Genomic DNA, 27,920 nt, shown 5'->3' on the forward strand with positions numbered 1-27,920 from the left:
TATGAAAGGCACATTCATCTCCCCAGAGGATGGCCTCTGTGCAGCAGGGCGGTGGCAGAGCCCAGCCACATGACGACGCCTCCATCGGCAAAGACTATATTATACTTGGACTGGAAATTAATGGGTTTGCATTTTGAGTACCGACTCTTATCATTTGCAGGAAATTAAGCTTCTTTTGAAAAGGAGTTGGCATGTGAGCAATTTACTTTCTTCGACCTAAACACGGTTGGCAGCTCCTCTGAGGGAAGGGCCATTGTGCAGAGGCACGGAAGTCACCGTCACCGTGTGATCCGTTTTTCATATCACAGCAGGTGCAGGCCGACTTACTGTGAATGAGCAGCAAACACAGGGCAACCTGAAGACAAAGATCTGTGGTCCATCTGCAGGACAGGTGGCTCCCAGAAAACCTCAGGAAGGGCGTGGCTAAGTAAGTCAACAAAACGATGCCTGAAAGGACACACACACACACACACACACACACACACACACACACACGACACCTCCTCAGTGCCAGGGAAATCTTCATTCCTCACAGAAACCATTTGTGTAGGTAGGCTTACTTGTTTTCTTCTTCCTCTTCCAACTCCTCCTCCTTCTTCTTCCTCTTCTTTTCCTCCTCCTTCTCCTTCTTCTTCCCCTCTTCTTCCTCTTCCTCCTCCTCTACCTCCTCCCCCTCCTTCTTCTTCAAAACTTTATTTCTAAGTAATCGCTACACCCATTGTGGGACTTAATCCCACAACCCCAAGAACAAGAGCCTCATGTTCCACCCACTGAACTAGCCAGATACCCATTACTCATTTTCTTCTTAAACTTGTTTTCTAGGTGTGGGGAGTGGAATCTCAGAGATTATGAGCCAGTTGAAGATCTACAGATAGTATGTGATTTTGGTGAGACTCACACCAGGTTTGAGAGACTTGGTATTAATGACAGTGATGATGATACTAACGCCTATTGGGCTCTTACTAAGCAGCAAGCCCTGGGACGAGCACATTACGTAAATTAATGTAGTGAGTCCTCAGATTCTGTGGTGCCATTATTGTCTCCAGCTGCAAGTGAGGAACCTCAAGATCGTGAAGGTGTTTTCATGCTTCTTCGCTCACACCCTGCATATGATCCTTTGGGAAATGCTGCTTCCCCTGGGCTCTAAGCCGCGGTCACGCCTTGCTCAGCTACCATGATAGTCCACTGTCGCCTCTAGACCTGGACCCAGACAGCAGCTGGAGCAGCTTTCTTCAAATGTCAAGTCCGATTCCACCACTCCTGCTCAAACTCTCTGTATTTCTGTCAGTAACAGACAGACGTCCTTAGCTGGTCCCCCTGCCTGCTTCCCTTCTCCCTGTGTTGTCTACTTTAGCCACATTGCCATTCTTGCTGTTCTAGAAGATGCCACAGGCTTCAGCCTAGCTGCTCCCTTGGCTTGGAATGCCCTGGAACCCACAGGTACCCACTCGGCTAAATCCCTCCCCATCCTATCTTTGCTCAAATCATACCTTCTCAGTGAAGTTCACTGTGATCACCTGACTCCATGCTGAAACCGCCTTTCCTAGCTTGGCCCCTCTCCCCACAGCCTACCATTTCCCTTCTCATAGTGAGTGCCATGCTCCGACACAGGGGCAGTAAGGACTTTATAACCTTTTATTGGTGCAAAGCCACACACTCCATTGTGTTTTGCTATGGCGGCTCTCACACGACAAGGGAAGAGTTGAGTTGTGCAACAGAGACCAGTGGCCTCAAGTCCAAAATATTTACTATCTGAACCTTACAGAAAAAGTTTGCCAATGCTGCATTAACATCTGGACAATTTAATTATTTACTGGGCTTCTTGTTCTTGGACTGATGTTAAGTCATGAGGGCCAGGATCTTTGCTTCTTTTGATTACTAATGCATCCCCAATACCTAGAACACAGATGGCACCCAATGCATATTTGTTGAATCAAAGCATGAATGAGGCCAGAGTCATTAAACGCTCACCCAAAGTCACTCTGGTGACCAGCCAGGCGCTCTTGGTGTCCAAATTCAAACCGAGACAGGCTGATGGAAATTGAAACATGTTCTTATTCAGTACCCCTTCCTCTCTACCCAAGCCCACCAGTGCCTGCTGCTTCATAAGAGACAAGCTTTCCTTAGGAGCTCCTAACAGTCAGATAGGAAAAAATACATGCTGCCTATTAGCTCTTAATCTTATCAACATAAGCAAAAAAGAATGACCCGTATTTCTAAGCAGAAAAAAGATGAATTGCTTCTAGACAAGTCCTGGAGATTTAGAGCTCCTTTTAGCATCTAGCGGGTCTGGCTGAGGGCTTGGATCAATTATTTTGTGCCATGACTGCTCTGGTGGGTCAACGCTGTTATACCTACATTTACCACCCGTCTGTCCTGCCCAGAGGCCTTTCCTCCTTGGGACCTCCCTGTCTAGATGTCCAGCAGGCCCTGTAAATGGAGGATTGAAGGCTTTGCAGAGAGGTCAGGATGTAAGATTTGGTGTGGGAGGCCATCTGTATGGAAGTGGTTAAGGCTGTGGGATAGGGTGAGCAAGAAAGAGAAGGAAGACAGAGGAGAGAGCCTGGAGGGGGGAGAGAGTCAAGGAAGAAGAGTGAAATGTGGTTGTGCTCACTCCTATGAGCCTAGAGGGCTGATGGCCCATTGCTTTCTCTAGACCCTGGTCGAGAGTGAGGATAGGACTTGACTGTGGGTCTGAAGTTTAGGCGACTGGTTCTTGATGGTCACTGATCCAATGACTTTAGGGCCATATTTCACTTATTTAATTTCTGACATAAAATGTATAAATTTATCTTCCCACACAGCTCTGAGAATGAGATCTGTGTCTTATAAGGAGGAAGAAAAAAGGAGCCCGTGTTTGTTACTCACCAGGCCCTGGGCTGGGGGTAACATATCTTCTGTCTCCTGTAACTTTAACCGTCCTGCAAGTCAGACATTTTTACAGATGTGAAAACTCAGGTAATAGCTTTCACAACATGGTGTCAGAGATTTGGGCTTTCCATTACTCATCCCTCCTGCCCGCCTTGGGCGTTAACCTCTACACACAGGGAATGAAATTGGACAAAAATACAGGCTTTGGTAAGTCAACAATGTCCAACAATTCCCCAAGTGCAGGGCCTCAGGCAAAGCTGAGCTGGAGGAATGAAGTCTGACTTACTTTCCATTCTAGGCCCTGGGCTTGCTTTAGAGCTGGAGTCAGTGACCCACCCCTGGTGACAGTGACACCAGGGAGCCTGCCTCACTTGCTTTTCATGGGGATTTGGACCTGGGTGAGTCTGAGCCCCCTTTCTCTACTCTTCATGCTCTGTGGCACCAGGCATGAGATTACAGTGTGACCCCCCTGCCCCCGCCGCCGCCCTACAGCTAGCATGGTGTTGTCTTCTCTGAACTTGATTATCCTAACGAAAACTTTCAGGATGAAACTGTCAGTCAAGTTGACGATGCCATCTTGAAAAGGGATCATTGCATGTCAATAAAAATATTTGAATAACAAAGTTACAGAGAGGGAAAATATACTTTGGAAATATTAATATGTAATGAGCTAGACAAATAGTGTAGAGAAATCTCTGCCAATCTGTTTAATCAATGTAGAGAAGAAAAACAGGTGACTCAGCCAACATTTTTACTTGGCACTTGAACTAAACCACTTGGAGCAGTTCTGTTGAGCCTATTTTTATGGAAAACACACACACACACACACACACACACACACACACACACACACACAATTTTGGAGGAGAAAAGAGCAATCTTCATACCAGAAAGTGAATTTGCCTATATTCATGTATCTGTCTCTATGTGGCTTGATTTTTTTCTTTCAAACTCTGGTGTTGGCTCTTTGCCCCCTGAAATGAGAACATTAGGCATTATTTTGGGGATCATACATACACAGCTAAGCGAGAATGGTACCATTTCCTAGTAAACAAATATTATCATCTTCAACCAATAGGTGTCACTGTTCATTTACCATAAACCATAGAGGAAAGCCAAGGCAATTGCCTCGGCTAAAATAACAAGCATGTTTTCTGGAAATAAAATAACCAGTAAGTACTGGGAAAGGATTATTTTCTTTCACAGGTGTCTCCAAATCAAAGCTGAAGTGTGAACAACAATTCACTCTTTCTATGGCCTCCCACGTTGTATTTGCTTCTAGAACTTTAGCACCATTGTAAGAATTCCTTCTAAACCATATTTGTACCTCACATCTAACTGCCTGACCCTATAAACATTTGGCGATTGATTTTGCTTATAAAGTACATTGGTATTTACAGATACGCGCAATGGAGGGTTCCAGTATTTCAGCACAAGTCAGAAAATGATACCTACTGTTGCCCGCGTAGAAACACATGCAAATCAAACATTATTAAAGCAAGTCTCTGAAAGTATTTTAAATGCAAACACATCACTTACACCATGGATATAGAATTATATATTCACCCAGTAACTGTTACATTAATAAAGAACACATGTATATGTAATGAAAATAATACACTGATCCCTCATCGAGCATAATGCGCTAGGCTTGGAGTTATATGCTTTGCAGACATATCTCACTTAGCCCGCCTCTTATGTACCCATTTTACATATGGTGAAACAGAGGCTTGAGGAAGACGGTGATGTTAGGTAGCCATTGATGTAGGACCAACCCAGATGATATCGACCTAGAAGCCAAGTTCCTCACCACCACACAGATGACCTTTTCTCTGACTTTTGATTCTGTTTGCACCAAAAGCTCCTCCACTTAGGCTGTGGTGCCCTGGGTGGTTTGCTCACCCTCTCTGAATTTCACCTCCCCCACTGGCACATGGAGAGTGATGCCTCCGAGGGGGATTGCTCTAGGGATTGGAAAGGGAGTGTCTGTGATAGTTCCTAGCACAGGGCCTGGCGTGTAAGAGACACGATGCATTTTAAATTTAAGTAGGTAAATAAATAACGATAGGTGAGCGGTAAATAGCCTCCTCTCAAGTGTGCAGTGAGGAACAGGTGTTCATCTTCAGCAGTTTTCAAAGATGGAAGTGTTCAGTTTCCACCACTGACACTACGGGGCATTTAGGAAAGCCTTCGTCATTTGGTGGGAATGAAATCCTACGGAGCCCAGTTCCAGGGAATCCTCAGCCTAATCAGAGATGATGGGAGGCTCCTTCCAAGTGGCTCCAGAGGGAGAGCTGAGCCATGGGTAGGTTTTATCTAGGGGAGGAGGAGTGAGTGGCTCGTGCTTGGTGGCGGACAGCTTCTGAGCAGAGTTCAAAGGCTCCAGAAAGGGAGTGAGTTTGGGCATCTGAGATGTTGATGAGGGTGCGTGTGGCTGGGGGGTGGAGCGCCAGGGGAGTCAGACCCTCCTCCGAGGGACAGCAGCCAGGCACCTTGTTGCTGCTGACAGCTGGGAACAGGACTGGGGACAGGGTGTGCTGGACAATGACGACAATGTGCATTTGAGTTTGCAAAGACCTCAGGGGGCTTTTAGAAATCTGAAGATGGAGGCAGGAAAGAGATGAAACCAAGAGACAGCTGAATGGCTTTCCCTTGGAAAGTGTGGGCAGCCTGGCAGTATTAGTCTAAGGAGCAGAAGAGAGACTCTACACCCCATCGAGGGAAGTGACAACAGAAAAGCCTGGAAGGGAAAGGGGCTTCACCCCGGCACTAAACCAGGAGGACGGCCACCATTGTTTCACACTGTGCTACCCGTTTTACCCACATTTCTTTTAACTTTCACAACATTTCTATAAAGGTAGTTAAAGAAACAACACCTCTACGTGCAGATAAGCTAAGCTCCGCAAAGTTCTAAAGCTGCTTGACTTACAGGTTTAAAGGGACAATGTACAAATTACTACAAATGTCAATTGTTGGTACCAGGCAGAGCTGATGGGCTTTTGATGTGAGTGGTTTTATTTCATTTTGATAGTAACATCTTGGTTTTGCAAACGAGGAAATTAAGGCCTAGAGAGCTTAAGTTACATGTCCAAGGTCACATAATTGAAGAGAGAATTTGAACCCAGATATGGCAGTATGCTGGGTCTTATGTTTTTCCTGTTTTGCCACATTAAAGAATGTGCTATAGAATTCATGATTTTCCTCAACACCATGGAGTTGTAAATCCACTCACTGAAGTTCTTACTTTTCTGAAATCCGTATCCCCTGCTCACTTTACTTTTGTACCTGAGCCATTGAAGGAACGCGGGACGGACCAACAGACAGTCATTGGAAAGAATATACATAGAGAAAGGGAGTCTTCCTTTTCCTTGTGCTTTTGAGAGATGGTGCAAGAAAATAACCTGAAGTTCATCCGGATGCGTGTCAACCCTCCAGGCAGCCCCGGGGATGCTGAGGCCTGCCAGAATCCACAACCAGGGCAAGTCCAAGCACTTACTAGTCACTGCTGTTTTGAAAAAAAAATTTTTTTTAACGTTTATTTATTTTTGAGACACAGAGAGACAGAGCATGAACGGGGGAGGGTCAGAGAGAGGGAGACACAGAATCGGAAACAGGCTCCAGGCTCTGAGCTGTCGGCACAGAGCCCGACGCGGGGCTCGAGCTCATGGACCGCGAGATCGTGACCTGAGCCGAAGTCGGCTGCTCAACCGACTGAGCCACCCAGGCGCCCCTACTCACTGCTGTTTTGAATGAATACTTAGGTTTGGGCACTTACATATTAATTTAAACACACTAAATTCTCAACATATATGGAGGTACTCAAGACACTCTGAATAGCAAAAATCAGTCTTTTCTAAACAATTAACTAGCGAGTGCAGAATCTCCATTCAAAAGTTGTAGAAAAGTGGTCAGAAGGGAGTTGGGTATTGGCAGTTATGCCTGGAGTTTAACTGCTTGCTGGGTCATAACCAATGCCCTGAGCCCATGCAGTAATTACATTTAATCTTCACTAAAAATTAAGAAGGATCAGCGTGGGGGTGCTTAGAGAATATGTTGTAACTTCTACAGATGACATTCCTTTTTCCATGCCCCCAGCACCATGCAAGAGGCCCCTGAGATCACAGAAGGGAGCTAGACCAGAAAGTTAAATCTGCCTCTTGGTCCTGTTTCCAATCCTGGATGTTGTGTACTGTTCTAAAGAGACCATAAATTAGAGGGAAATTAAAGTGCCTAATGTTAGCATAAGAAGAGGCCTCTAATCAAAGAGGGGTCCACATCAAAGATACTAACCTAGATTCCATCTCAGTTCAGCACCCAAAGCCAAACAACATCAACCAAAAACAAACAAACAAAAAAAAACCTGGAGAAAACAAAGATAAAAACAAAGTCCCAAGAAAATTAACCTTATGCCTATTTCTTCTACATATTCTTTCTGTTTATACTCCAATTTTTTGTTTCCTTACTATGTGCCTTTTCTCTGTACTGAAAAAACTATGGAAAAGGAGGAAATTCAAAAAGGGGAGGAAGGAAGGAAGGAAGGAAGGAAGGAAGGAAGGAAGGAGGAAGGAAGGAAGGAAAGAAGAAGGAAGGAAGGAAGGAAGGAAGGAAGGAAGGATGGAAGAAAGAAAGGAAGAAGGAAGGAAGGAAGGAGGGAAGGAAGGAAGGAAGAAGCAAGGAAGGAAGAAGCAAGGAAGGAAGGAGGAAGGAAGGAAGGAAGAAGCAAGGAAGGAAGGAGGAAGGAAGGAAGGAAAAGGAAAAAAAATGTCCAGGAGGCAAATGACTTGTATTTTAAAGCTACTTCTTCTAGGCTGGCAACATCCAGATGAGAAGTCACATGCTGGCCTTGCATTCCAGACGTGCATAAATAAACAGGGATGATGCCAATGATCACGTTGCCAAGGAGAGCCCTCTTCTAGTGTAGCGGGCATCAACTGCCACATCACTCACAGCATGTGGACCAAAATAGGAGACAGGCTGGGCATGCATTCAGACATTTTATTTGTGGCTTTTAGAAAGCATTTATATTTCCAATAAATCCACTCACATCTCAGTATCGTATTAAGTGAGAAATGCACTGACAACGGAAGGCCTTGATTCATCAAGAGCAGTGGCGCTCTCAGAACAGACCTGACAAGTGCAGCGGGTTGGGGGATATCAGCATCCTTAATTTATGACATCCTCACATGAGTCTGGTTTGACGTCCTCATTGGAGAAAATCTGCCCCCGAAATGAACAGCAGGGCATTAAAGACCGTTTTTCTTCTCTAGAATCTGAAGGGTTATCATCATGCCTTTACTCTGCTTCCCCATATACAGGGTGTCAGGAAGCCAGTGGATAACAGTTGATGGATATTTTGTAACTCTCGGCTTACATGTGCATAACAGGGAGGTGAGTGCTGTGATTCAGTTACGCATTGTAACTGTCTGAATCTTATTTGGGAAAACTTGTACACTTATCCATGCATGAAGAACACTTATTTGAATGGTGAATAGTCTGCGTTTGTCAAGCTCCGTAATGCGGATGACAAAGCACATCTTAAAATTCCTTGATTTGGGGCCGATGACAAGCAAAACATTTGCAGATTTAGATTCCTTGTCAATCGCAGGCTAGGGTTCACGAAGTTTGCTGATCTCAGGTTAAAGTTGCCTCTTTGGAGAGGCCTTCTCTAAGTGCTCTCACCAGAGCACCCTCCCTGTGTCCCCACCACCCCACCAGTTTCACCCCTTAGAGGATGTCATTTGTCACCACCATCTGTCTATAAGAGGGCAGGGACTTTGGGTTTTATTATTGTATATCTATTGACCAGAAAAATACCTGGAACATAGGCAGTGTTGATAAATATCAGTAGAATGAATACAGTTTTTGTTATTAAATTTTTTTTTAAAGTTTATAGACTATATATGCACAAGGCAGAGATGTTCACTGATGAAGCATGAAGGTATCTTGCAGACTGGAGTACGGCCCGTAGGACCTGCCAGCATGTCCATAACTTTCCCCTAGAGAGTCGTCATAGCACTGTGGCCACCTCTTTGTACCAAAATGGGGAGTGGAGGGCTTGGAGAGGATTTAAGCAGACCTACTGAGAACAGTCAAAGTCTCGAAGGAATTCCAGTATCTAGGAATGAATATTACTTATCCTGGAGTAGTGGCTCCAGTAGATAAGCCAGTGGAGGGGCTTTGGGTGACATGAAACCGTTCTGTATCTTAACTTCGAAGAGACAATTGCTAAGATACAGGCAGAACTTCCTCGTTAAAAATGCTCTGAAGAGTGGGACTGGGTTGTGGAGGGGGATTAGGGGACCTTCTTTGTCTGTAGGTGTTGAAGAAAGTAGTGGTGAGTTCCCAGCTTAATCATAGGCATATGTTATATATGTCCTGCCTAGGGGTTTCTTTTTATTTCTGTGAATCTTTGCGGAGATTTATCTAATACCTATCTAACTAGGTATTTCTCTCTCCTGGTCTCTCTCTCTCTCTCTCACACACACACACACACACACACACACACACACACACACACAATTTACACACACTCACATGCATGCACACATATACACTTTAACATAGCAGAACATTGTATCCCAGAGAGGTAACTATTTCCTCTGTTAATAAGTGACAGAGCTGGGGTTCAGACTAGCTGGTTTGATTACAGAGTCCCAAGTCCACCGAAACCTGTACAACAGGGGGTAGATTGTACTGAGAACACTGCGTTTCTTCATTTCATGCCTTTGCTTTACCCGCCCCACCCCCATCAAAATGTGGCCTCTGGAATATTGTCACTGCATACATTAAAATCCCATATGAAATTTTGTAACTCTTGCTATTCTTGTCTATCACGATCCATCATAAAAGATTCCAGTGGCTTATTCATCAGGCACCTAGATGAGCTTCAGGGAGAGATGGCTTTAGGTCTGTGGCTCAATCTGTATCCAAGGCTAGTCCCAAAGTCTCTCAATATCCCTCATCGTTTGAGATCAGAATCCAGGCAGTGATTCCGTTTAATTGCTTTTCATTTATTATTATTATTATTATTATTATTATTATTTAGAAAGAGAGCGTGAGTTGGGGAGGGGCAGAGGGAGAAAGAGAGAATCTTAAACTCCACGCCCAATGCGGAGCCCTACATGGGGCTTGATCTCACAACCCTGGGATCACGACCTGAGCCGAAAATCAAGAGTCGAAGGCTTAACCGACTGAGTGACCCACGCGCCCCTACTTGCTTTTCATTTTTGATAGACCAGACCATGGACTAGTGGCTACAGCTATACTTCCGTCTCAGACAAAGCAAGGTGTTTCATCACTCCCCAGTGAACTATCTTCTGATGGAAGTCAAGAATGCAACTGCATTTGGGGCAGACACGTTCTTAAAGGATTGTGAGGAGACTCATTTGTCCAAGCATGCAAGAGTTCATGTTTTATACAATATGGTCTTATGTACGTATAATACAGATTCAACTCATTAGATGCACTAATCTCTTCACATTCACATGGTGCCTCTGTTCCTCAGGAGATGAGTGGGCCCACAGGATTTCTGTGAGCTACAGTGGTCTGTCCCCTCATCCTTCTGAAGACAAGTCCCTGGTGTCAGAAGTGGCTAGGGATGATGGTAATTTGTTCCCAAGTGGGATGTTCAGGGGGAATTAATGAGGATGAGGGATAGCTATCCAGGTTATTAATGAAGAGTCTGAATACAAGCTGTAGGGGTGTGAAAATAATATGAGGCAGGAGGGGAAAATTAAAAATAAAACGAATTCAAAAAGAGGAAGAGAAGAGAAAGGAAATTAGTAAAAAGGAAGAGAGAAAATGAAATACCCACTGCCTCTAAGTATCCAAGGCCTTAGAAGTTGAATAAGCTTGGGCACCTGGGTGGCTCAGCTGGTTAAGCTTCTGACTCTTGGTTTCAGCTCAGGTCATGATCTGACTGTTCATGGGTTTGAGCTCCCTATCAGGCTCTGCACTGACAGCACGGAGCCTGCTTGGGGTTCTCTTTCTCTTTCTCTCTCTGCCGCTTCCCTGCCCGTGCTCTCTCTCAAAAAATAAATAAATAAACTCCAAAAAAAGTTGTATAAGCTACCCAAGGTACCAGCTGACAGAAGACTCAGCTGGGAGAGAACTCAGATAGGACTGGCTCAGTGAGTTGGTTTTTTTTTTTTTTTTTTTTTTTAAATTCCTCTGAATTACTGAAAAAGCCACAGAATTTAAGGGGCAATATCATAAGCCCATCTCTTGTCTGAGTTGCTAATAATTAGCAATTATTACATGAAATCTGACATGTGAAACGTAATTACAAGGCATTTTGAGATACGGATGTAAGATATCTATCACCTATCTATTATCTAGTATCCATCTATCGTCAGAGTTGCTTAGCTTCCACTGTTTTCTACATTTAGGCGTTTGGTGAGCCTGGAGGTATTCAGATTGATACACAAAGTCCTCCATAATAGTTGCATTTAACGAACATCATGGAAGGATAAACTGTAGGCCTTTCAACAAGTCTCCCATTTCACTTGCAATGTGCAGATTAACATAGGTTGTGTTCAGTGGTTTGTGTTGCCTCCTCTCATACATGAAGCAAACCACTTCTGTCTAGGCACTATTTCAGACTAAGACAAATCCTATCAATGCACCCAAAAGCAGAAGTGTCCACCACTGGAAAGAAGTTTTTGGTTTGGAGAGGTGCTTGGAAGGTCCTAGCAGAGGGGGACATGCCCATCATTGCAGAAGGGGGTTTGTTGGCAGCCTGAGTGAGTCTCCATGGAGCTTGGTATTTGGTTCACCTGTAAGTGATGCTCTCCAAACATTACACCCTGGTACTTGTACAATGGGGAGCATTTCCTCAAAATCATAAATCTTGATCCCAGTGCCTTATAGGCCAAGTTCTTTCTTTACTAACATTCTGAATGAAATACATTAATAATTGCTTTAAAAGAATTCAACCCTTTATCAAAGGACTCCAGTGTGTCTCCATACAGAGGGTGATGACTTAACGACATCTCATGGTGAAAGGTGTCAAATTCCTGCTGGGGCTGGCAGAGATGGACAGAGGGGCTATTCACACCGCTGGGGTCGGGGAAGTGGATGGAACCCTGTGAATCACTGGGCTCTGCTGCCTTCATCAGCCACACCAGCATCGAAGGAAGACAGACGGTGTCGTTGGTGACCACTTCCAGGGCAGCGACCAGAAGGGTCATTGAGCCTTCTTCTGTTTCTAAGTGTGTTGCACTATGGCTGTGTTTGGTCATTTAGAGGGTTTGCTGTGTTCTGTGTTTTCCCAGGTCTGAAGGGTAATTTGCGATCAACTGTTCCTGCCCGACTCAACAATCTACAGTCCACACATATTAAGGTTCATAATGAAACACACATTCATATTTTTCTACCTGAGTACTTCTACCTTTGAAGACCTCAATCTTCTTGTGTTTGTGCGTGTGCACATGCACATATTTAAAACCATGTTTTTTTTTTGTTTTTTTTTTTTTGTTTTTTTTTTTTTTTTTAGAAAGATGGCTGTGTAAGCGTTATGTGGCCATTCTGCCAGTGTTGCTAACCAGGCCTATAGCATGAGCTGACCCATGGCCCAGGGTGCTTGGCTCCTCCCCACCTTCTTCCTGATGGTCAGGTTTACTTTTATGCCCTAAGATTGGAATGGTGGCATATCTATACAGGTTTGTTGTTCAAGAAGGGGGGCAACTTTGCTCATGACCAAGAGATCATTTAAAATGTGCTGAAGTGATACTTCCCTTAGGCAGGACACCTACAGACAGACCATTTACTGACCTTGAACATGCCCTGAGATATATACCTTTCCCTTAATGCTCTGATCACCAGTATCACACTGCATGGCATATAAGAGAAAACATTTGCATTCTTGCTCATTTGCCAATTTACTCATTTATAAATCCACCCAACAAATATTGACCAAGTGTGTGATGCATGCCAGGTGCTGGCCTCAGTGTGGGATATACTGGGGACAAGGCAGGCAAGGTTCCTGCCCTCAGGGAGCTGATCGCCAGGTGTGGGCAAGTAAGCAGGTCATTACAATAAAATAGTGTGTGAGTGTTGCTTATGTGTGGGTATGGGACACAGGATGCAAAGATGAGGGAGGGACAAAGTGTGCCACATGGGGCGGTGGGCTGATCCCTGGAGCCAAGATCCTGGTTAGGTGCAGGGCAGGGAGCTGAGTCCCAGCACAAAGCTGCATGCAGGTTCTGGTGGCTTGCGGAGGGTGGTTGGGGGGTTGAGGCTACATTTTATGACAGGAGGCTACTGAGATATTCAGGTGGGATATGCAGAGCAGAGTAGGGATGGAGGAGACAGGGCGCAGCCAAGAAAAAGATCTGTGAGATGAAATTGGGAGACTGTGAATGTGGAGGGTAAGTCACTGTCCTGTGAATCACAGAGACCAGTCACTGGCAGGTCTCAGGTCCAGGCTACAGCTGACTAATGGGGAAAAGGAGTCTAGGAAGAGGCATAGGCCTAAGGGTATGCAGGAGGAAGGTGAGTTCTGGACTCATTCTGTGGGCAGAACAATTGTCCCCTAGTGAGGACAAGTGTTTGAGTGACTGGAAATGCTATCGGCAGAAAACTGCATTTTAATTCTTGTCAGGAACTGAATTGTCAAGAACTTGACCCTTGTCAAGAGGGTCTGAAGTCTGGCCCTCCCCGAAACCTAACAAGTTAGCCTGGCCTAGATTCATGGATCATGGCAGAAGATAAGAGACTCCTGGGTCAGAGACAAAGGATCATGTATTATTCACAGTGATATCTTTATTCTTGTGCTGATCCTCCAAATCCCAGCTCTCATAGGGTGCTATGAGGTGGACCCAGGTGGTATCTGCATGGGCAGTGGGTGTTACAGGTGGGGAACCCTGAGCTTAGAGAATCCAAAGTCTTTTATAACAGGCAGTGAGCCAGACTGCTCTTATCTTCAAAGGGAGATACTATCTTTATTATAAGCAAACTTACCCTTTGCTCTGGAAGGGGATAGTATTACTACCCCTGTACAAATATCCTTGGAAAGATAGTCTGTGCCTCTTCTTGCAAATCATGCAGAAATGTGAGAGACCTTTGGAGATTTCTCTACTTTGTATTCTGGCTTCTTTCGAAGTAGGATGCTAGGTCAGAAGACCATTAAGAACTCTACCTCTGTTCTTAGACAGGACTGCTCAAGGCTACTGGGAGGCACTGATGGAGGGAGAAAAAAAGTAGCCTTCTGTTACCCATGGAGGAGCTGGACCTTCATTTCCCAACTCTGGGATCTGTCAGGCACGAGTGTTGTTCAGTCTATTCCTGTTTGGAGTCTTTATTCCACCCCCAAACACTTTCCTACAAGTGACCATCAGATAATCAGGGATTATCAGAGAGTGTGGTTAATTGATTATCCTACTATGCATGGTGTTGGCCTTAGCTCTGATACCTGAAATAGAGGACCAATTGCAAAAAAAAATTGGGAAATACTGAAAATAATTTTTCATTCCTCAATGAATTATTCCTAAACACATATGGCATAATATACAGTAAAAAGGGGGAGTGCAAAAATCTATTTCTATCTTCTTTTTCCTCAGAATGCTCCTGAGAAATGCTTCAGAGGCTGGGTTAGTAATTTAGACAAAGTAGTTAAAGTCCGAGGTCCCCCTGGGATATTCCTGTGGTCCCCATCCGTCAGCAGCTAATTGGAAATGAGAGTCCAAGTGCTGGGAGCAAGGAGCTTCTTTGCCAGATGACTCTAATCTTTGGTGTCATCCATCAGCAACCCAGAATCCAGAGAGCATGCTCAAAAGGGTGCCCCAGATGGGCCTCTCACTCTGGCTGGCATGTCACTGAGCCCCTAGGCCTCTGCTTCCTCATCTCTTAAATCAGAGATCTGTATCAGAAGATGTCTTGGGTCCCTTCCAGCTGTGGCTCTGAAGCTCTGAGATGTAGCGAAACCATGGCGATGGTCTGTGGGTGAAACCATGACAATGACATCAGTTGACACCCGGCAGTGATGACCTCCAGGCGGCCTGGACTCAAACAGGTACTGGAGTTGCCCACCTCTGGTCTCCCACAGGCCCCTGTGAGCCTCACTGGGTCAACAGCATCACCATTGAGGGCGCTTACACAAGTGACCTTGGACCCCTGGGGCATGGTGAGAAGACTCTTCAAGCACAACGAGTTTAAGGGAATCCATTTCAGAGGCTCCATTTCTGGGTGCACTGGATCCTGGCCTCATGTGGGTTTTCCTTTCCCACGTTCCTCTTTTAAAAATAGCCCTTCTTCTACTTTGCAAAAGCAAGACACCTTCACCTTCCGCACTCTCACTACTGGGGTGGAAAAAATCTCCTGGGCACCAAACAAGGATGATTCTAAAATCTATTTTGGTTGGGCAAAGCTTCCTTGAGGAAATAATCAGGCATGAAAGACCCACCTTAGCACTTGAGGTGTTTCCAGGTCTTCTAGAAATTGCAGTTAAGCATGGAGCAGGTGACCTATATGGGGAATTTTGTCCCTCATTAGGATGTTCTAAACTCGGGCATATTGTAGAATGTGGGCAGTGGGGAGGAAAGCAGATTCGGCTCAATTTTTGTTTAATGGTTTAACCTTTTCTTTCTCCTATTGTCAGTAAATGCACTGCTCTTGGGGAGGATTCTGAGTGAAGAGAGAAAATGGCTGACAACTACTGAATGCTGAAATGGCTTTCCCCCCATGTATTCAGTGTAAGCAATTATGATGGGTAAGTCTCAATACTCATTCCTAGGGTGTAACACTAGCTGGAAAGAAAGACATTTTGAACAGTTGAAACAGCTCGTTCTTTTCAATGTAACTTAAATATTTTCAGGGACTATCAAATTTTTACATTTTGTACTGGATCAAATCTGCAGATAAAATTTGACGTGGCTCCTTTTAGATTTAGTGCACAAGCAGGGGAGGGGCAGAGAGAGAGGGAGGGAGAGAATCCCAAGCAGGCTCCATACTGTCAGCACAGAGCCTGATGTGAGGCTTAAACCCACAAACCATGAGATCATGACCTGAGCTGAAATCAAGATGCTTAGCTGACTGAAACTTCAGGCACCCCAAAACCTGTATTATTTTGAATCATATCATAAAATATTTAAGAATAGTCAATACTCACTGTATTTCATATTATGGTGTTTACTATTTCCACCTCCTATTAACGAAAAAAATGATATGCTGGCTGCTGAACCAGAAATATACATATATATTTTTATATATGTATATACACATATATACATACCTATATGCCTTTCTTTAAATATGTAGAAAAAGTCTGATTATTGATGGAGTCATTTCTGAATTATTGCACATGGCTCTTAATAATTCACAGATGCTTAACACCAAAATGCATTTAATATGTGGACACACAGGCAATATCAAGGGATTCCAGGCCATCCTTGCTTCATAAACAACATAATTTCACCTACATATAATATTCCTTTATTACAAATTTAGTACCAGAATAATTTATTCTTGTTTCTTAAGCATTATGAAATGGTTAAATTAACAGACACTGTCATTCTGATCCTGAGTTTCATAATACGTCTTGCGAGGTGGATATCTATTTTTAGTGACATTCACAACGTTCTTCGGAATTCATATTAGCATGGTTATTTACATCAAAAAATAAATCCACTTGGTCTGATCTTGTTGATTGGGTTGATGATGAGGACTGAGTTTGCCAAATACTTGCATCAAAAGATTTTACTGGCAAAGGTATATTAAAAATAACAATATTTAGATTTTTTTCAGTCCTTTCTGAATATATTAAAGTAAACAAAGGATTTCTAAATTTACAAAATAAAGGTATAATTAATAGTTACTTGTTAGAGCCTCATAAAGCCTTTTTGGTATACTTCCCAGAAACTGAAAGCGTGTGTTACTATGCTGGCTGGGTAATAAATTCTTTTGTTTCTAATTGTCTGCTTCCCAAAATTTGAAAATTAAAAATAGTTTTTGATGATAGACCATTATGGCATTTTCTGGCATATACCTGCAAATGAGTTTTTTAAAATGGAATGACACTGCTAGGAAAAGACTTCTATTATAATCTACTCATAGGAACAAAGTTATTTAGTGCATATTAATAAAAATTACATACAGAAAAAGAATTTGCACTGAACTCTCCCTCATCCCAGAGGCCGATAGCATTTGTTCATGTCATTCAGATGTGCATTACCATTGACATTTGACTTTTTGTCTGATGATTATTCATCAAAATTTGCAAAGTATTCTTGTTGTTTTGATTGTGTAGAACTAATCACTAATTTTTTTTAATGTTTATTTATTTTGAGAGAGAGAGAGAGAGAGAGAGAGAGAGAGAAAACGCATGCAGGGGAGGGGTAGAGAGAGAGGGAGAGAGAATCCCCCCGCTATGAGCCCAGAGCCCAATGCAGGGCTTGAACTCAGGAAGTGTGAGATCATGACTTGAGCTGAAATCACAAGTTAGACACTTGACTGACTGAGCCACCCAGGCACCCCTAGTACTAATCATTTTAATGAGAACCCAGGGAAGATAATAACAGTAGAACATCCTGTTTCTAAAGAAATTTAAAGACTTTAAAATTTTTGCACATATTCTGGTAACAGAGATACATACTAGGTGACCCATTAAATATCTTCCAACATGAAAACGTGGTGCTTTGGGGATGGGGAGTGGGGTGGGGAGTGGACTGGGAATGCCAGAGTGAAAGGCATGATGAGAATTCCCTGGTAAAGATCTTGTGCACATATTTATAAAGTGAGTGATGTGGATATCGAATCCCTGCAGCGTATAGATCCTACTTCAGTCATTCAAAGGAGTGCTATTTTACTTCTTGGAAAAAAAAAGGTCAGTATTTACATTCAAGAAATGTCATTTTTTTTTTGCAAACACCTAGGAAGAAATGTACAGATGAACTTAAATGCTTGTGAGGAGGTACACGGTTTTCAAAATTTTGTATGGGGTGTGCAGGGAAAATAATTTGAGGACCCCCTGCTTCGTACCATTCTGTTAGCAAGCATTCTCTTCATTGGCTCCTTTGCCCTAGAGGTTGTGTTAGTCTGTGATTCCAGCTCAGCAATGCCATAAATCATCCGGGGGGGGGGGAAAAGATGATTTACTTAGAAGTTCACCGGGATTTCCCTGTGTGCTCCTTTCTCTCTGCTGTTATCCCAGGCTAACACCTGCTGTGCATGGTGGGGAGGGGCAGGCTAACACCTGCTGTTCATGGAGGGGGGCAAGCTAACACCTGCTGTGCATGGTGGGGGGCAGGCTGACACCTGCTGTGCATGGGGGGGCAGGCTAACATCTGCTGTGCTTGGGGGGGCAGGCTAACACCTGCTGTGCATGGGGAGGGCAGGCTAACACCTGCTGTGCATGGGGGGGGCAGGCTAACATCTGCTGTGCTTGGGGGGGCAGGCTAACACCTGCTGTGCATGGGGAGGGCAGGCTAACACCTGCTGTGCATGGGGGGGCAGGCTAACATCTGCTGTGCTTGGGGGGGCAGGCTAACACCTGCTGTGCATGGGGAGGGCAGGCTAACACCTGCTGTGCATGGGGGGGCAAGCTAACATCTGCTGTGCTTGGGGGGGCAGGCTAACACCTGCTGTGCATGGGGAGGGCAGGCTAACACCTGCTGTGCATGGGGGGGGCAGGCTAACATCTGCTGTGCTTGGGGGGGCAGGCTAACACCTGCTGTGCATGGGGAGGGCAGGCTAACACCTGCTGTGCATGGGGGGGGCAGGCTAACATCTGCTGTGCTTGGGGGGGCAGGCTAACATCTGCTGTGCATGGGGAGGGCAGGCTAACACCTGCTGTGCATGGGGGGGGGCAAGCTAACATCTGCTGTGCTTGGGGGGGCAGACTAACACCTGCTGTGCATGGGGAGGGCAGGCTAACACCTGCTGTGCATGGGGAGGGCAGGCTAACACCTGCTGTGCATGGGGGGGGCAGGCTAACATCTGCTGTGCTTGGGGGGGCAGGCTAACACCTGCTGTGCATGGGGAGGGCAGGCTAACACCTGCTGTGCATGGGGGGGCAGGCTAACATCTGCTGTGCATGGGGAGGGCAGGCTAACACCTGCTGTGCATGGGGGGGCAGACTAACACCTGCTGTGCATGGGGAGGGCAGGCTAACACCTGCTGTGCATGGGGGGGCAAGCTAACATCTGCTGTGCTTGGGAGGGCAGGCTGACACCTGCTGTGCATGGTGGGGGGGGCAGGCTAACACCTGCTGTCCATGGTGGTGGGGGGGCTGGACCCTGCCTGCCTCTTCTCACACTTGTTACAGTGTCCCTGCTTTTCTGCTTCTCACCCAGACTCTTCTTGATGTCAGAACAACCCCAGAAACGGGGCCCCAGTCCCTCCAGACAGCATCCTCTCCGAGTGAGCTCTAATACTCAACCGTAATGTAGACTGTTCTAGAATCAACACACATTGGGGCCTTTATTTTACTACACGTAACTGCAGGGCGAGTCATTCCATCTCCCTGGAACTTAGTATTCTCATCTGTAAAGTGAGGCTTTACAAAACACCTTTAGCCTATCTCCTGAGGGTTATAGCAAAGCTCTCTGAAAACTCTAACGCGTAATTACACGAGAAATCTCTAAGCGCCTCTTAAATTGCTTGGCATGCTGAAGTAAACTCAGCAGCATTTTCTGTTATAGATGCATCTTTAAAAATAAACAAAACAAAACAAAACAAAGCAGAACATGAATTTGGCAAACACCCCACCAAGGGTAACATGGCGTGTGCGTTTCTGGGAGAGAAGGGGAGGGTAGGCTGGAGAATACTGGGAAGAAACCCAAATCCTGGCTGTAATTTGCTGAAAGCCCTCATCTGGCATGTTCTCCTGCTCTCTTGTGCTCATGACAAAGAAATATAACCTTTGGCCAATTGCGTTTTTGTTCCACTGGTAACTGGGTTAATGTGACCTGACAGGGCTGGGTGAGACACCACAGGAAGAAATAATATCTGCACTTTGGTGCAGTTTGATATGACAAAGGTAAACTGGGTTGAATTTAAAGGTTTGCCAGAAAAAAAGAGAGATTATTTCACTATAAAGGATGTCGCAGGAGAACATTTTATAAGCAACCTTTTTGATATACATTATAGGTGGTTACAAATTCCCCCCTGCCCTCGAAAATTCCCAGAATAGTTGTACCTAAGTTTAATCAACCCACACTTTTTATGCATCCCGCCTGATTGACACTAGTTCCTCACACGGGGGGTTAGCGTGAAGGTAAATGAAATAATTTTGTTAATGTTGTTTTATAAAGAGCGTCGAGCTCCTAATTTGTGCAAAAAGCTTTACAAATGTTAGTATTTATAAATGAATATTTATCCTTCATATAATAAAGAAGGGGTTTGTATCCTGTCTCCCGGAGTCCGCTCAGGACGGGGGCTTCGGCAGGGGGCTGGGGAAAAGGTTTGTGAGCTTGGGAGCAGGGCTTGTCAAGTAAGGGTGTGGGTGCTTATGTTAGGGATAGTAGCTCAGGCAGCCGCACTGGTCCAGCGGACTCTCCACTGGGAAGTTAGTCCTGGGCTGAAGTGTGGGTCTCCCGGAAAGAGACTCCCTCTGACTTGAGAAAGTCAACAGGGTAAGACCAAAGAATGCAAGCTTGGCTGAGCTGGGATGGTCCTTGTGTGAAAAATAAGCATTTTAATTCTGCCATCATGTACGCATGTGTTAATAAATGAAAATTAAAATAATGCCTTTCTCAAAATATTAACGTTATACTCTGCCTACGAACCACACCTCAACCGAGCTAGTCTGTGTGTGGACTATATGCATATTGCATATCTGGACAGCATGTTTCAGAAGTGATTGTTACACGAATATTAAATAAGCAATGCTTTCCTCCCCGCCCCCCGCCCCCCCCACCCCCCCCCGAATAGGAACACTAGTGTGACCGTTATAGGCAGGTTGCTTTGACTATTTGATTGATAAACGTTTCCTTATTCCTCCTGTAATGGACACAGCTATTACGTGCGTCTAAGTCTGTCCACATACTTACTACCTGCTACTGTTGGTAACATAAGCATCCACACCGTTACTTGTTTAAATACAGAACTTGTGTGAAGATGAGTGAAGTCAGGGCGACTGTATCTAGGGCAGAAATGTGACGTTCCTTGAGTTAGGGGGTAGCAAAGCAAACATACTACAACATCTGAAAAGTCCACCCGGGGGGCGGGTGTCGGGGGGCGGGAGTTTGGTCCGTCCTAGAGGTTTTGTCTGTCATGTAGAGTTGGTGATGTTTCTGTTTTCTTACAAACTTGTCTACACGGAGAGTCCCGTTAAACTTTATATACAGCAGGCAGGATGAGCAACACACTTTGTACCCACATGGTTGCTTGCTGTCTGTTATTCCCGCAGGAAGGGAGAATAGGGCACGTGGGGAAACAGGGAACTTTCCAATCCAGGGCTCGTGTGAAAATAGAAAAGAAAATAGAAAACTAAACAATGGCTTTTATTTTTACAGGATTAATAAATTATAGAAATGCAATCAGATATTAGCTATCCGAATGCTCGTCATGCATATGGCTCCTTTGAGCAACGCCCTCTGTGTTAGTAGCTTGGGAAAACTAACGACACACATTTTATTCAACTCACTGATACACCTTTTGCAGAAAGCAGGACACACGAAGCTGTCTTGTTTATTTTAAGAAACAGAAAGGCATGAAAGGCTTAAAAAGGTAGAGGTCGCCTGTTCTCAGCGCCAGGGCTAAATTCTTAATGGAATTTTTTGTTTCAGTAATTTCAGATTAGGCTACGGGAGCTGATTGCTTCAGACTTTTTGTTTTTTAAATTGTGCTTCTTTCAGAGACAGAAGGAAGGTCAATCTCACTTTGTAAGAGAGAAAGAAAGGTGACTCTTGTCATTATAACAAAATGCAGCGGGTCCCCAGGTGTAATCTGGAGAAAAAGGAGACAAGGTCCCGTGTAATGTCGCAGCTGAAAGGGAGCTGCCACCAACGAGCTTCTCAGAAGAACAATGACTCATTATGCCCGGGCTCCGCAGCAGATGTGAGTCCCCCAACAACTGGCTCCCCTCCAAAAGCAGGGAAGAAATAAAGAGGGCAGAGCCGGAGGAGGCTGCCAGAGACTCGCCTGATGGGGAGCCTTTCTAGTAGGCGTAGAGCAATCAGAAAAGTGCTTTGGAATCACAAAATTAAACAACAAGTGTCAGCTGTGGGAGACGTAGAAATGCAAATAGGAACGAATGCAAATAGGACGGATAAATGAAAGTGTGCAATCACCCAGAGCTATGTTTACAACCCGAAGGCAACTCCGTCTATAATTAGCTGGGTGCCATTAACTGCGTGGGAGCAGCTATCGAGGGGCACATAAAAGATACCACCTGAAGTTAAACATCTTCCCTTTCCGATGATAAAGCAAGATCTCCAAGAGCATTAAATCTACCCTGAACTAAACCAGTTTGTGCACAAGGGCTAGGAGCATACCTCTGGTGAAATAAAAAAGCTGGATTTTCATTATTTACCGCACATTTTAACATAATCCTTACCATTAACTAAAAAACAGAGGACGGGAGATCAGGCCTCAGTGGACAAGCACGCTGAAACCTACCACATTTTCTGGCTGGATTCTCACAGCCCCTTCCTGAGACGGGGGTCCTGAGCTCTCACAGATGTGGTCAAGGTCACCCAACCAAAGGGCACTCAAGCTGGAATTTGAGCATCAGTATTTTTTGACTGGGGGTTTTCCATTGTACCACAAGATCCCAATCCGGGGAGATATTGCCTGCTTCCGCACCCCGCACTCCCGCACCAGGGGCGGGGGACTCTTGACAATGTTCAGAGACATTCTTGGTTCTCAGGAGTTGCTAATGGCTTCTAGTGGGTAGGGGCCAAGAATGCTGCTAAACCTCTTAGTGCACAGACTGCCCCCACCACGAAGAACTGTCTGGGCCTGAATGTCGACAGTGTCTGAGACCAAGGTGGAGAGAAGCCTTGCGTGACACAGAAGCTGCCACTGTGTAGGGCCAAACCTCAAGACAAATAGAGTTGTTCGGGGAGGAGGCAGCCTCAGACCCGGAGTCGTTTTCCAGGGTCTGGCAGTGGCTGGAAGTGAATAAAAAAAAGTCGTGGTTCCACCTCACGGACTGGGAGGCAGACAAGAGGTGAGGCACTAAAAATTCATAACATATCTGTCAGAAACACATTCTGAGATTGCTTGGAACTAAATTGCCCTTTCAAAACCCAAGAGAAATTTCCAGTCCCACCCGAAGCTCTTGATGGCTCCCTAACACCATTCTGCACCGAAGTCAGAAAGTCGAATGGATCTGGGTTTTCCACTGGTTCTTTATTTGTCTTCTGGAATATTAAAGACCGACGCCTCACAGAATACAAATCAGAGGCTAATGTGGTAAGAGGGCCGACCTGATGGCGTCTCCAGAAAAATTTAAGATGGAAAATGTCAGTTGAAAGACAAAAAGAAAGAGGGGCTCACTTTTGAAAAATCTCATTGGTAAAGATGCAGAGGATTTTCCTAACAAAAATTGTTCTAAACTTAAAGCACCTCAGAAGGATTTTGGTTTTAAACCAGCTAAACAGCATCAGGGGCCCTGGGGGTGAAGGTTAGTCAAGCAAAGGCAGAAAGGGGATGACTGTGATGGAGTGGCTGACACCCTGGGAAGGAGCTGGACAGAGCCACGTGAGGGAGGGCCTGGGGGAACAGCTCAGCTCCCCAGAAAAGCACCAGGCTGAGTCATCCCCGATCCAATTGAAAAGGAAGCACGTGTTGATCTCAGTTTTAGGTGTTGGTTGGAAGTCTTGCGAGTAGTCCATATTTTTATTAATTTTATTGATTTGTGAGTTCCAGAAAGAGCCTGGGGTCTTGAGAGCTCCAGGGCTTTCCCAGAGTGACAGGGGCTGTGTCCCTGGTGCACGTTGGGCGGCCAGACAATGAACGTCAGGGGCCCCAGGAAGTGCTGAGAAGCTGGCAACTGAGTGCCCGAGGGCTGATCCGTCCTGAGTCTCCCCACCTTACTTCTGGAGCAGCTGACTCTCGGAGTGCTCCTGGGGAGGAATAATCTCTCAGGGAAGTGGACGAGCCACGTCTTTTCCAGGTGACAGTCTGCTAGGCAGACAGCCCTAGTAGAGTCTCCAACGGGAAGCCATGCCCGTGAGTGTCTGATGCTCACTGCAGCGTCTATGGAGACATATGACGCAATTCCGTGAGATAACGTGGCCGAACCGATCAGTCTCATTTTCATCCCAACTTTAATACACATACATGCGCCCAAATGGCTCTGAATCACTTAAAATTACAGCAGTCAGGAGAGAGGTCTTCTCAGAGTCTGTCGGAAGGGTTTTTAATCATCTTTAAGTAAACTTCGATTTCTCTGAAATTGAAGGGGAATTATTTCCGCACTTCAAAATCCAGCACAGATCCGTGGAAGGGGCTATTCGTGGCAATAACGAACAGCCTTTATTCAAAACCGTTCCTCGATACGATTTACAAAGTCCTAGGTTTAATCTTTTTGCAAATCTATATGCCCACTTGCACTTTCGTAGGGGAGAATAAGAAGGCACTGAACAGAATGTCAGGCCCACAGCTGCATGCTTGACAGGGGTGGGGGCGGGGGGTGGCTGGGAGAATTTTCCTCCGCCATGGAATGGAGATGGAAAGGAGCCGTGGGGGCCACTGCCTGTTCGTAGGGTGGTGGTCCCCTGGAGCAGGGGTGGTTTTTGTTGGCCTGGACAGGCTGGCTGAGTTCCTAGCTGAATGTGGCCCGTGATTTAGCGGTTCGTTCAGTGGTTCCACTTACATACGACACCCATTTGTGCTTTCGGGATAAAGCTGCTGAAGTGGTGAAGGCAGAGATCAATGCTTAAGGACAGCATCCGAGAAGGCGGAAAGGGGGGCTTTCTCCCCTTTAACTCTGGAGACAATAGCTAGGCTTAACACTTACATACTTCCCTGCTGACACTTTAACATAAGCTCTCTCTCACTGATGCCAGTGGCCACCCTGCTAAGTAGTTACTAATATGTCTATTTCAGAGATGGGGGGACTGGGCCTCGGAATGCTTAACTGACTTGCTCAGGTTAAGAAAATGACTGGGGATTAGAATCAGGAAGTTGAGGTCCTCTGACACCTGTAGTCCTACCCTGTGCATTAGCCTCTGCGTGCAAGGGGGCGGGGGGCCTGGCTAGACACTGACTAAATTAAAGCATCGGTTTAGGCACCGGGAAACGGGACAGGGTGAGGGACTCTCTGAAAGGTAATCATTAAATGCCCCCTTGAAGGTAAAGCTCATTATCTTACTAGATCCACAGTGCCTTAATGAAGGATCAAGCTGACAGCAGGTGTGTAAATCACACTGGATAGATTATTAACCATAAAGAGTTGGCCCAGAGAGAGGTGGGTGAACAGTCATTTATAGGAACAAGCACTTTTTAAAATGGTCATACCCACCTCCCCAAGTGTCCCCCCTACAAATCCCGCAAATCTGCAAATCTGCACAGTAATGTTTGGTCAATATTATCTTTGGTGAAAATCAATGTGCTCCAGCTGCTAACATCCCTCCCACGAATGCTGGTATCCAGGAGGCGGAGTCAGGCATAAATGGAAAGACTGGAGGAATCTGAGCGTTTTGCTGGTCTAGATGCCCCTCTTAGTGGTCTTCAGCTTCCGTAATAAACGCACTACTGAACTGTAGTCACTGAGGATTCTGTGACTTTACATGACAAAGGTAAGAAAATGCTAGTGTGAGTAGTCTGTTAATCTTTGATTTATACAGGACTCCGTTCAAATGTGAATGGACCACAAGGTTTTGTTTAGGCTTTAGATGTTCCAAGTTGAATCCTGTGGGTGGGTGGCCGGCTGGGGGCCAGTGAGCGGTCTGGCTCCCATGTGCTGGAACTGGGCAGACCAAGCCCCAGGCGGTGGGGACTCCAGCTCAGACACCTGTCTTCACTGAGCTCCCTCGGGAAACTTGTGCCAGGAAGAGGCTCTCTCAGCAACTGCATATCTGTCTCCACCATTTAAGAGATGATTAAGATTCTCCCCCACAAAGACACATTCTCTGATGAACAAGAACATGATCCATAATGTGTTTAGCCAAACAACCAAACTTCCTCCAGCAAGGTGCGTAAGCCCCCAAGTTCATCGGATCTGGTGGACTTGTTAACGACGTTTCTGTTTCCAAGCGTTGTTTTCCCATTTAGGCTGTGAACTAGCGGCTCACCTAGTGCTTGCCATGCTCTGAAAAGTCCCCGCAGCCCCCTGGTTAGTGGCCCATATACAGCAGGCATTCGGTCCACAAATATTAATTGATGTGGTGAGGTTGTGCTCTGAAAAGCTGAATTCCTCCTGAGAGGCTAATTCACTGTGCTCAGCCTGTCTGCGGGGAGCAGGGGCTTCTGAGCAGAAGCGAGTTTTGGACAAGAGCTACTGTGTGGCGGTGAAGACATTTGTTCTGGTGATGGATGAAATGACACTCCTGACATGCTGGATGGGCAGATTCCTTACATGTAATTTATTTTGCATTTCAATTACTTTAGAAAAAGCCTTCCCGGGGTTTTGGCCAGAGGTATGTGTAAGTTATCAGTCTAATGGATTTATTCCTGTTTTGCTAAGGTAAGTAACATTTATTAAAAACCCCACAAAGCCCCAAACGCTCTCGTCTGCATTTTCATTTACTGTTAGTGCGGTCTGATCTAGGAAGGGTCTTTGGGGCACCCTGCTATCTGTTTATGTCCAGGTAGCCCCTGCCTGCGTTTTACTCTGGATTCCGGGAGCGCCTATGCTGGGCTTCTGCAGCCTGAAGTCAAGGCTGGTACCTCCTTCACCGGACACCCATGACCCCTGCAACCCGATGTGCTCAGCCTCACAGAAAGCCCACGCGGGTGGCACACATCCCCCTGCACCTGTGTCTCCCGGACCAGATCAGGGAGAGAGAGAGGCGGAAACCAAACTATGCTAACCACTCGGAGGTTGCCTGACCTGTGGAGGGAGAGGACAATGAAACAAACCCCGAGACAAACTTTCGGTGCTCAGGAATGGGTGCAGGGGACGGAGGGTACCTGGGCCTGGAGTGAGGGCACCACTGCCAGTTCAAGAAGGGTAGATAGACGTTTTCTGGCCAGAGAACTGAGATCTTAGGGCCACCTTCCTCTTTCTCCTGCGAATAGACACGTCTGAGTGAACAAAGGTACACTCCTAAGTTTCAAGGCCCCCCGTACCCATTTCCCAGACTTTAAAGCATTTAAGTTCATTGGCTGCAGTCCCAGTGGCTGACAGCAGATGGATGGGCCAGCACCACCTGAGGCCCACCTGTTCTGTGGGCCCACCTGTTCTGTGGCCACGTCTGATGAGTGCCGCATCCTTGAGGCTGGCTGACCAAGGCACAACTCCACACCTGTCAACAGTCTCCCTTTGGGTCGGCTTGTGGCCCCATCACTAGGTGAGAAGTGGGCTGAACCCAGCCTCTTTCCATGGGCCCACCAGTCTCCCCACTGCCTCTCTAGAGCAGCCTCCATCCAGGGAGTGAGTTCCTTTTTCCTTGGGGAAAGATCGGAGGCTGGTGTTCTGGAATGCTGCTCTGGGGAGATGGGGCAGGGGAAGGAGCCAGAGAGGAAGCAGGAGGCGGGCAGGAGGGCAGCTGCTCAAACAAAAGGAGAAGCTTCCGGCCTCTGCTATCACCCAGGACACGAAGGCTGCAGGAGCTGAGCACGGAGCTCCGTGGTGCACCGTGGTCACATTGGTCATGGGTCTTCTGGGGGAGGTTTTGGTTTCCATGTGTGACTTGCAGGAGCTGGGAGGCACCAGCCCAGCCATCGTGGCCCACAGGGGTCTGGCTTGGGACTCCCGACCCGCCACAGGAGGGCCAAGCCCTGGAAGAACCCCGATTCTGGTGCCCTGGGGCCTGGTGACTGAGCCAGCTTCAACTTCGTCTAGAAGCATACCAGGGATAGGATGCTTCCAGGATCTGAGTACCATGGAAGGAATTCATGCCCATTCCTAGAGCAGCCTATTTTTACCCTTGTTAACCTGAACTGTACTTTAAAGTTTAAACTAAATGGAGCCTCTTTTCTACCCGTGATTTATGAGGCCTCCC

General features: G+C 45.9%; 1 protein-coding gene across 3 annotated transcripts in view; it reads right to left on the reverse strand.

Annotated features, from left to right (window-relative positions):
* The window catches only part of PRKN (parkin RBR E3 ubiquitin protein ligase), a 1,353,288-nt gene that overhangs the window by 63,275 nt on the left and 1,262,093 nt on the right, over nt 1-27,920 (reverse strand). The window contains exon 10 of one of the 3 annotated variants that reach the window (XM_047860010.1): nt 3,712-3,845. The exons of the other annotated variants lie outside the window; for them this stretch is intronic. Within the exon in view, the coding sequence (XP_047715966.1) occupies nt 3,795-3,845 (51 nt within the window). The 3' untranslated portion in view covers nt 3,712-3,794. Of the gene's footprint in view, nt 1-3,711; nt 3,846-27,920 lie in introns of those variants that run through there. 3 annotated transcript variants of the gene reach the window in all.

The sequence above is a fragment of the Prionailurus viverrinus genome, chromosome B2, assembly GCF_022837055.1.
Source record: "Prionailurus viverrinus isolate Anna chromosome B2, UM_Priviv_1.0, whole genome shotgun sequence".
Classification (NCBI taxonomy): Eukaryota; Metazoa; Chordata; class Mammalia; order Carnivora; family Felidae; genus Prionailurus; species Prionailurus viverrinus.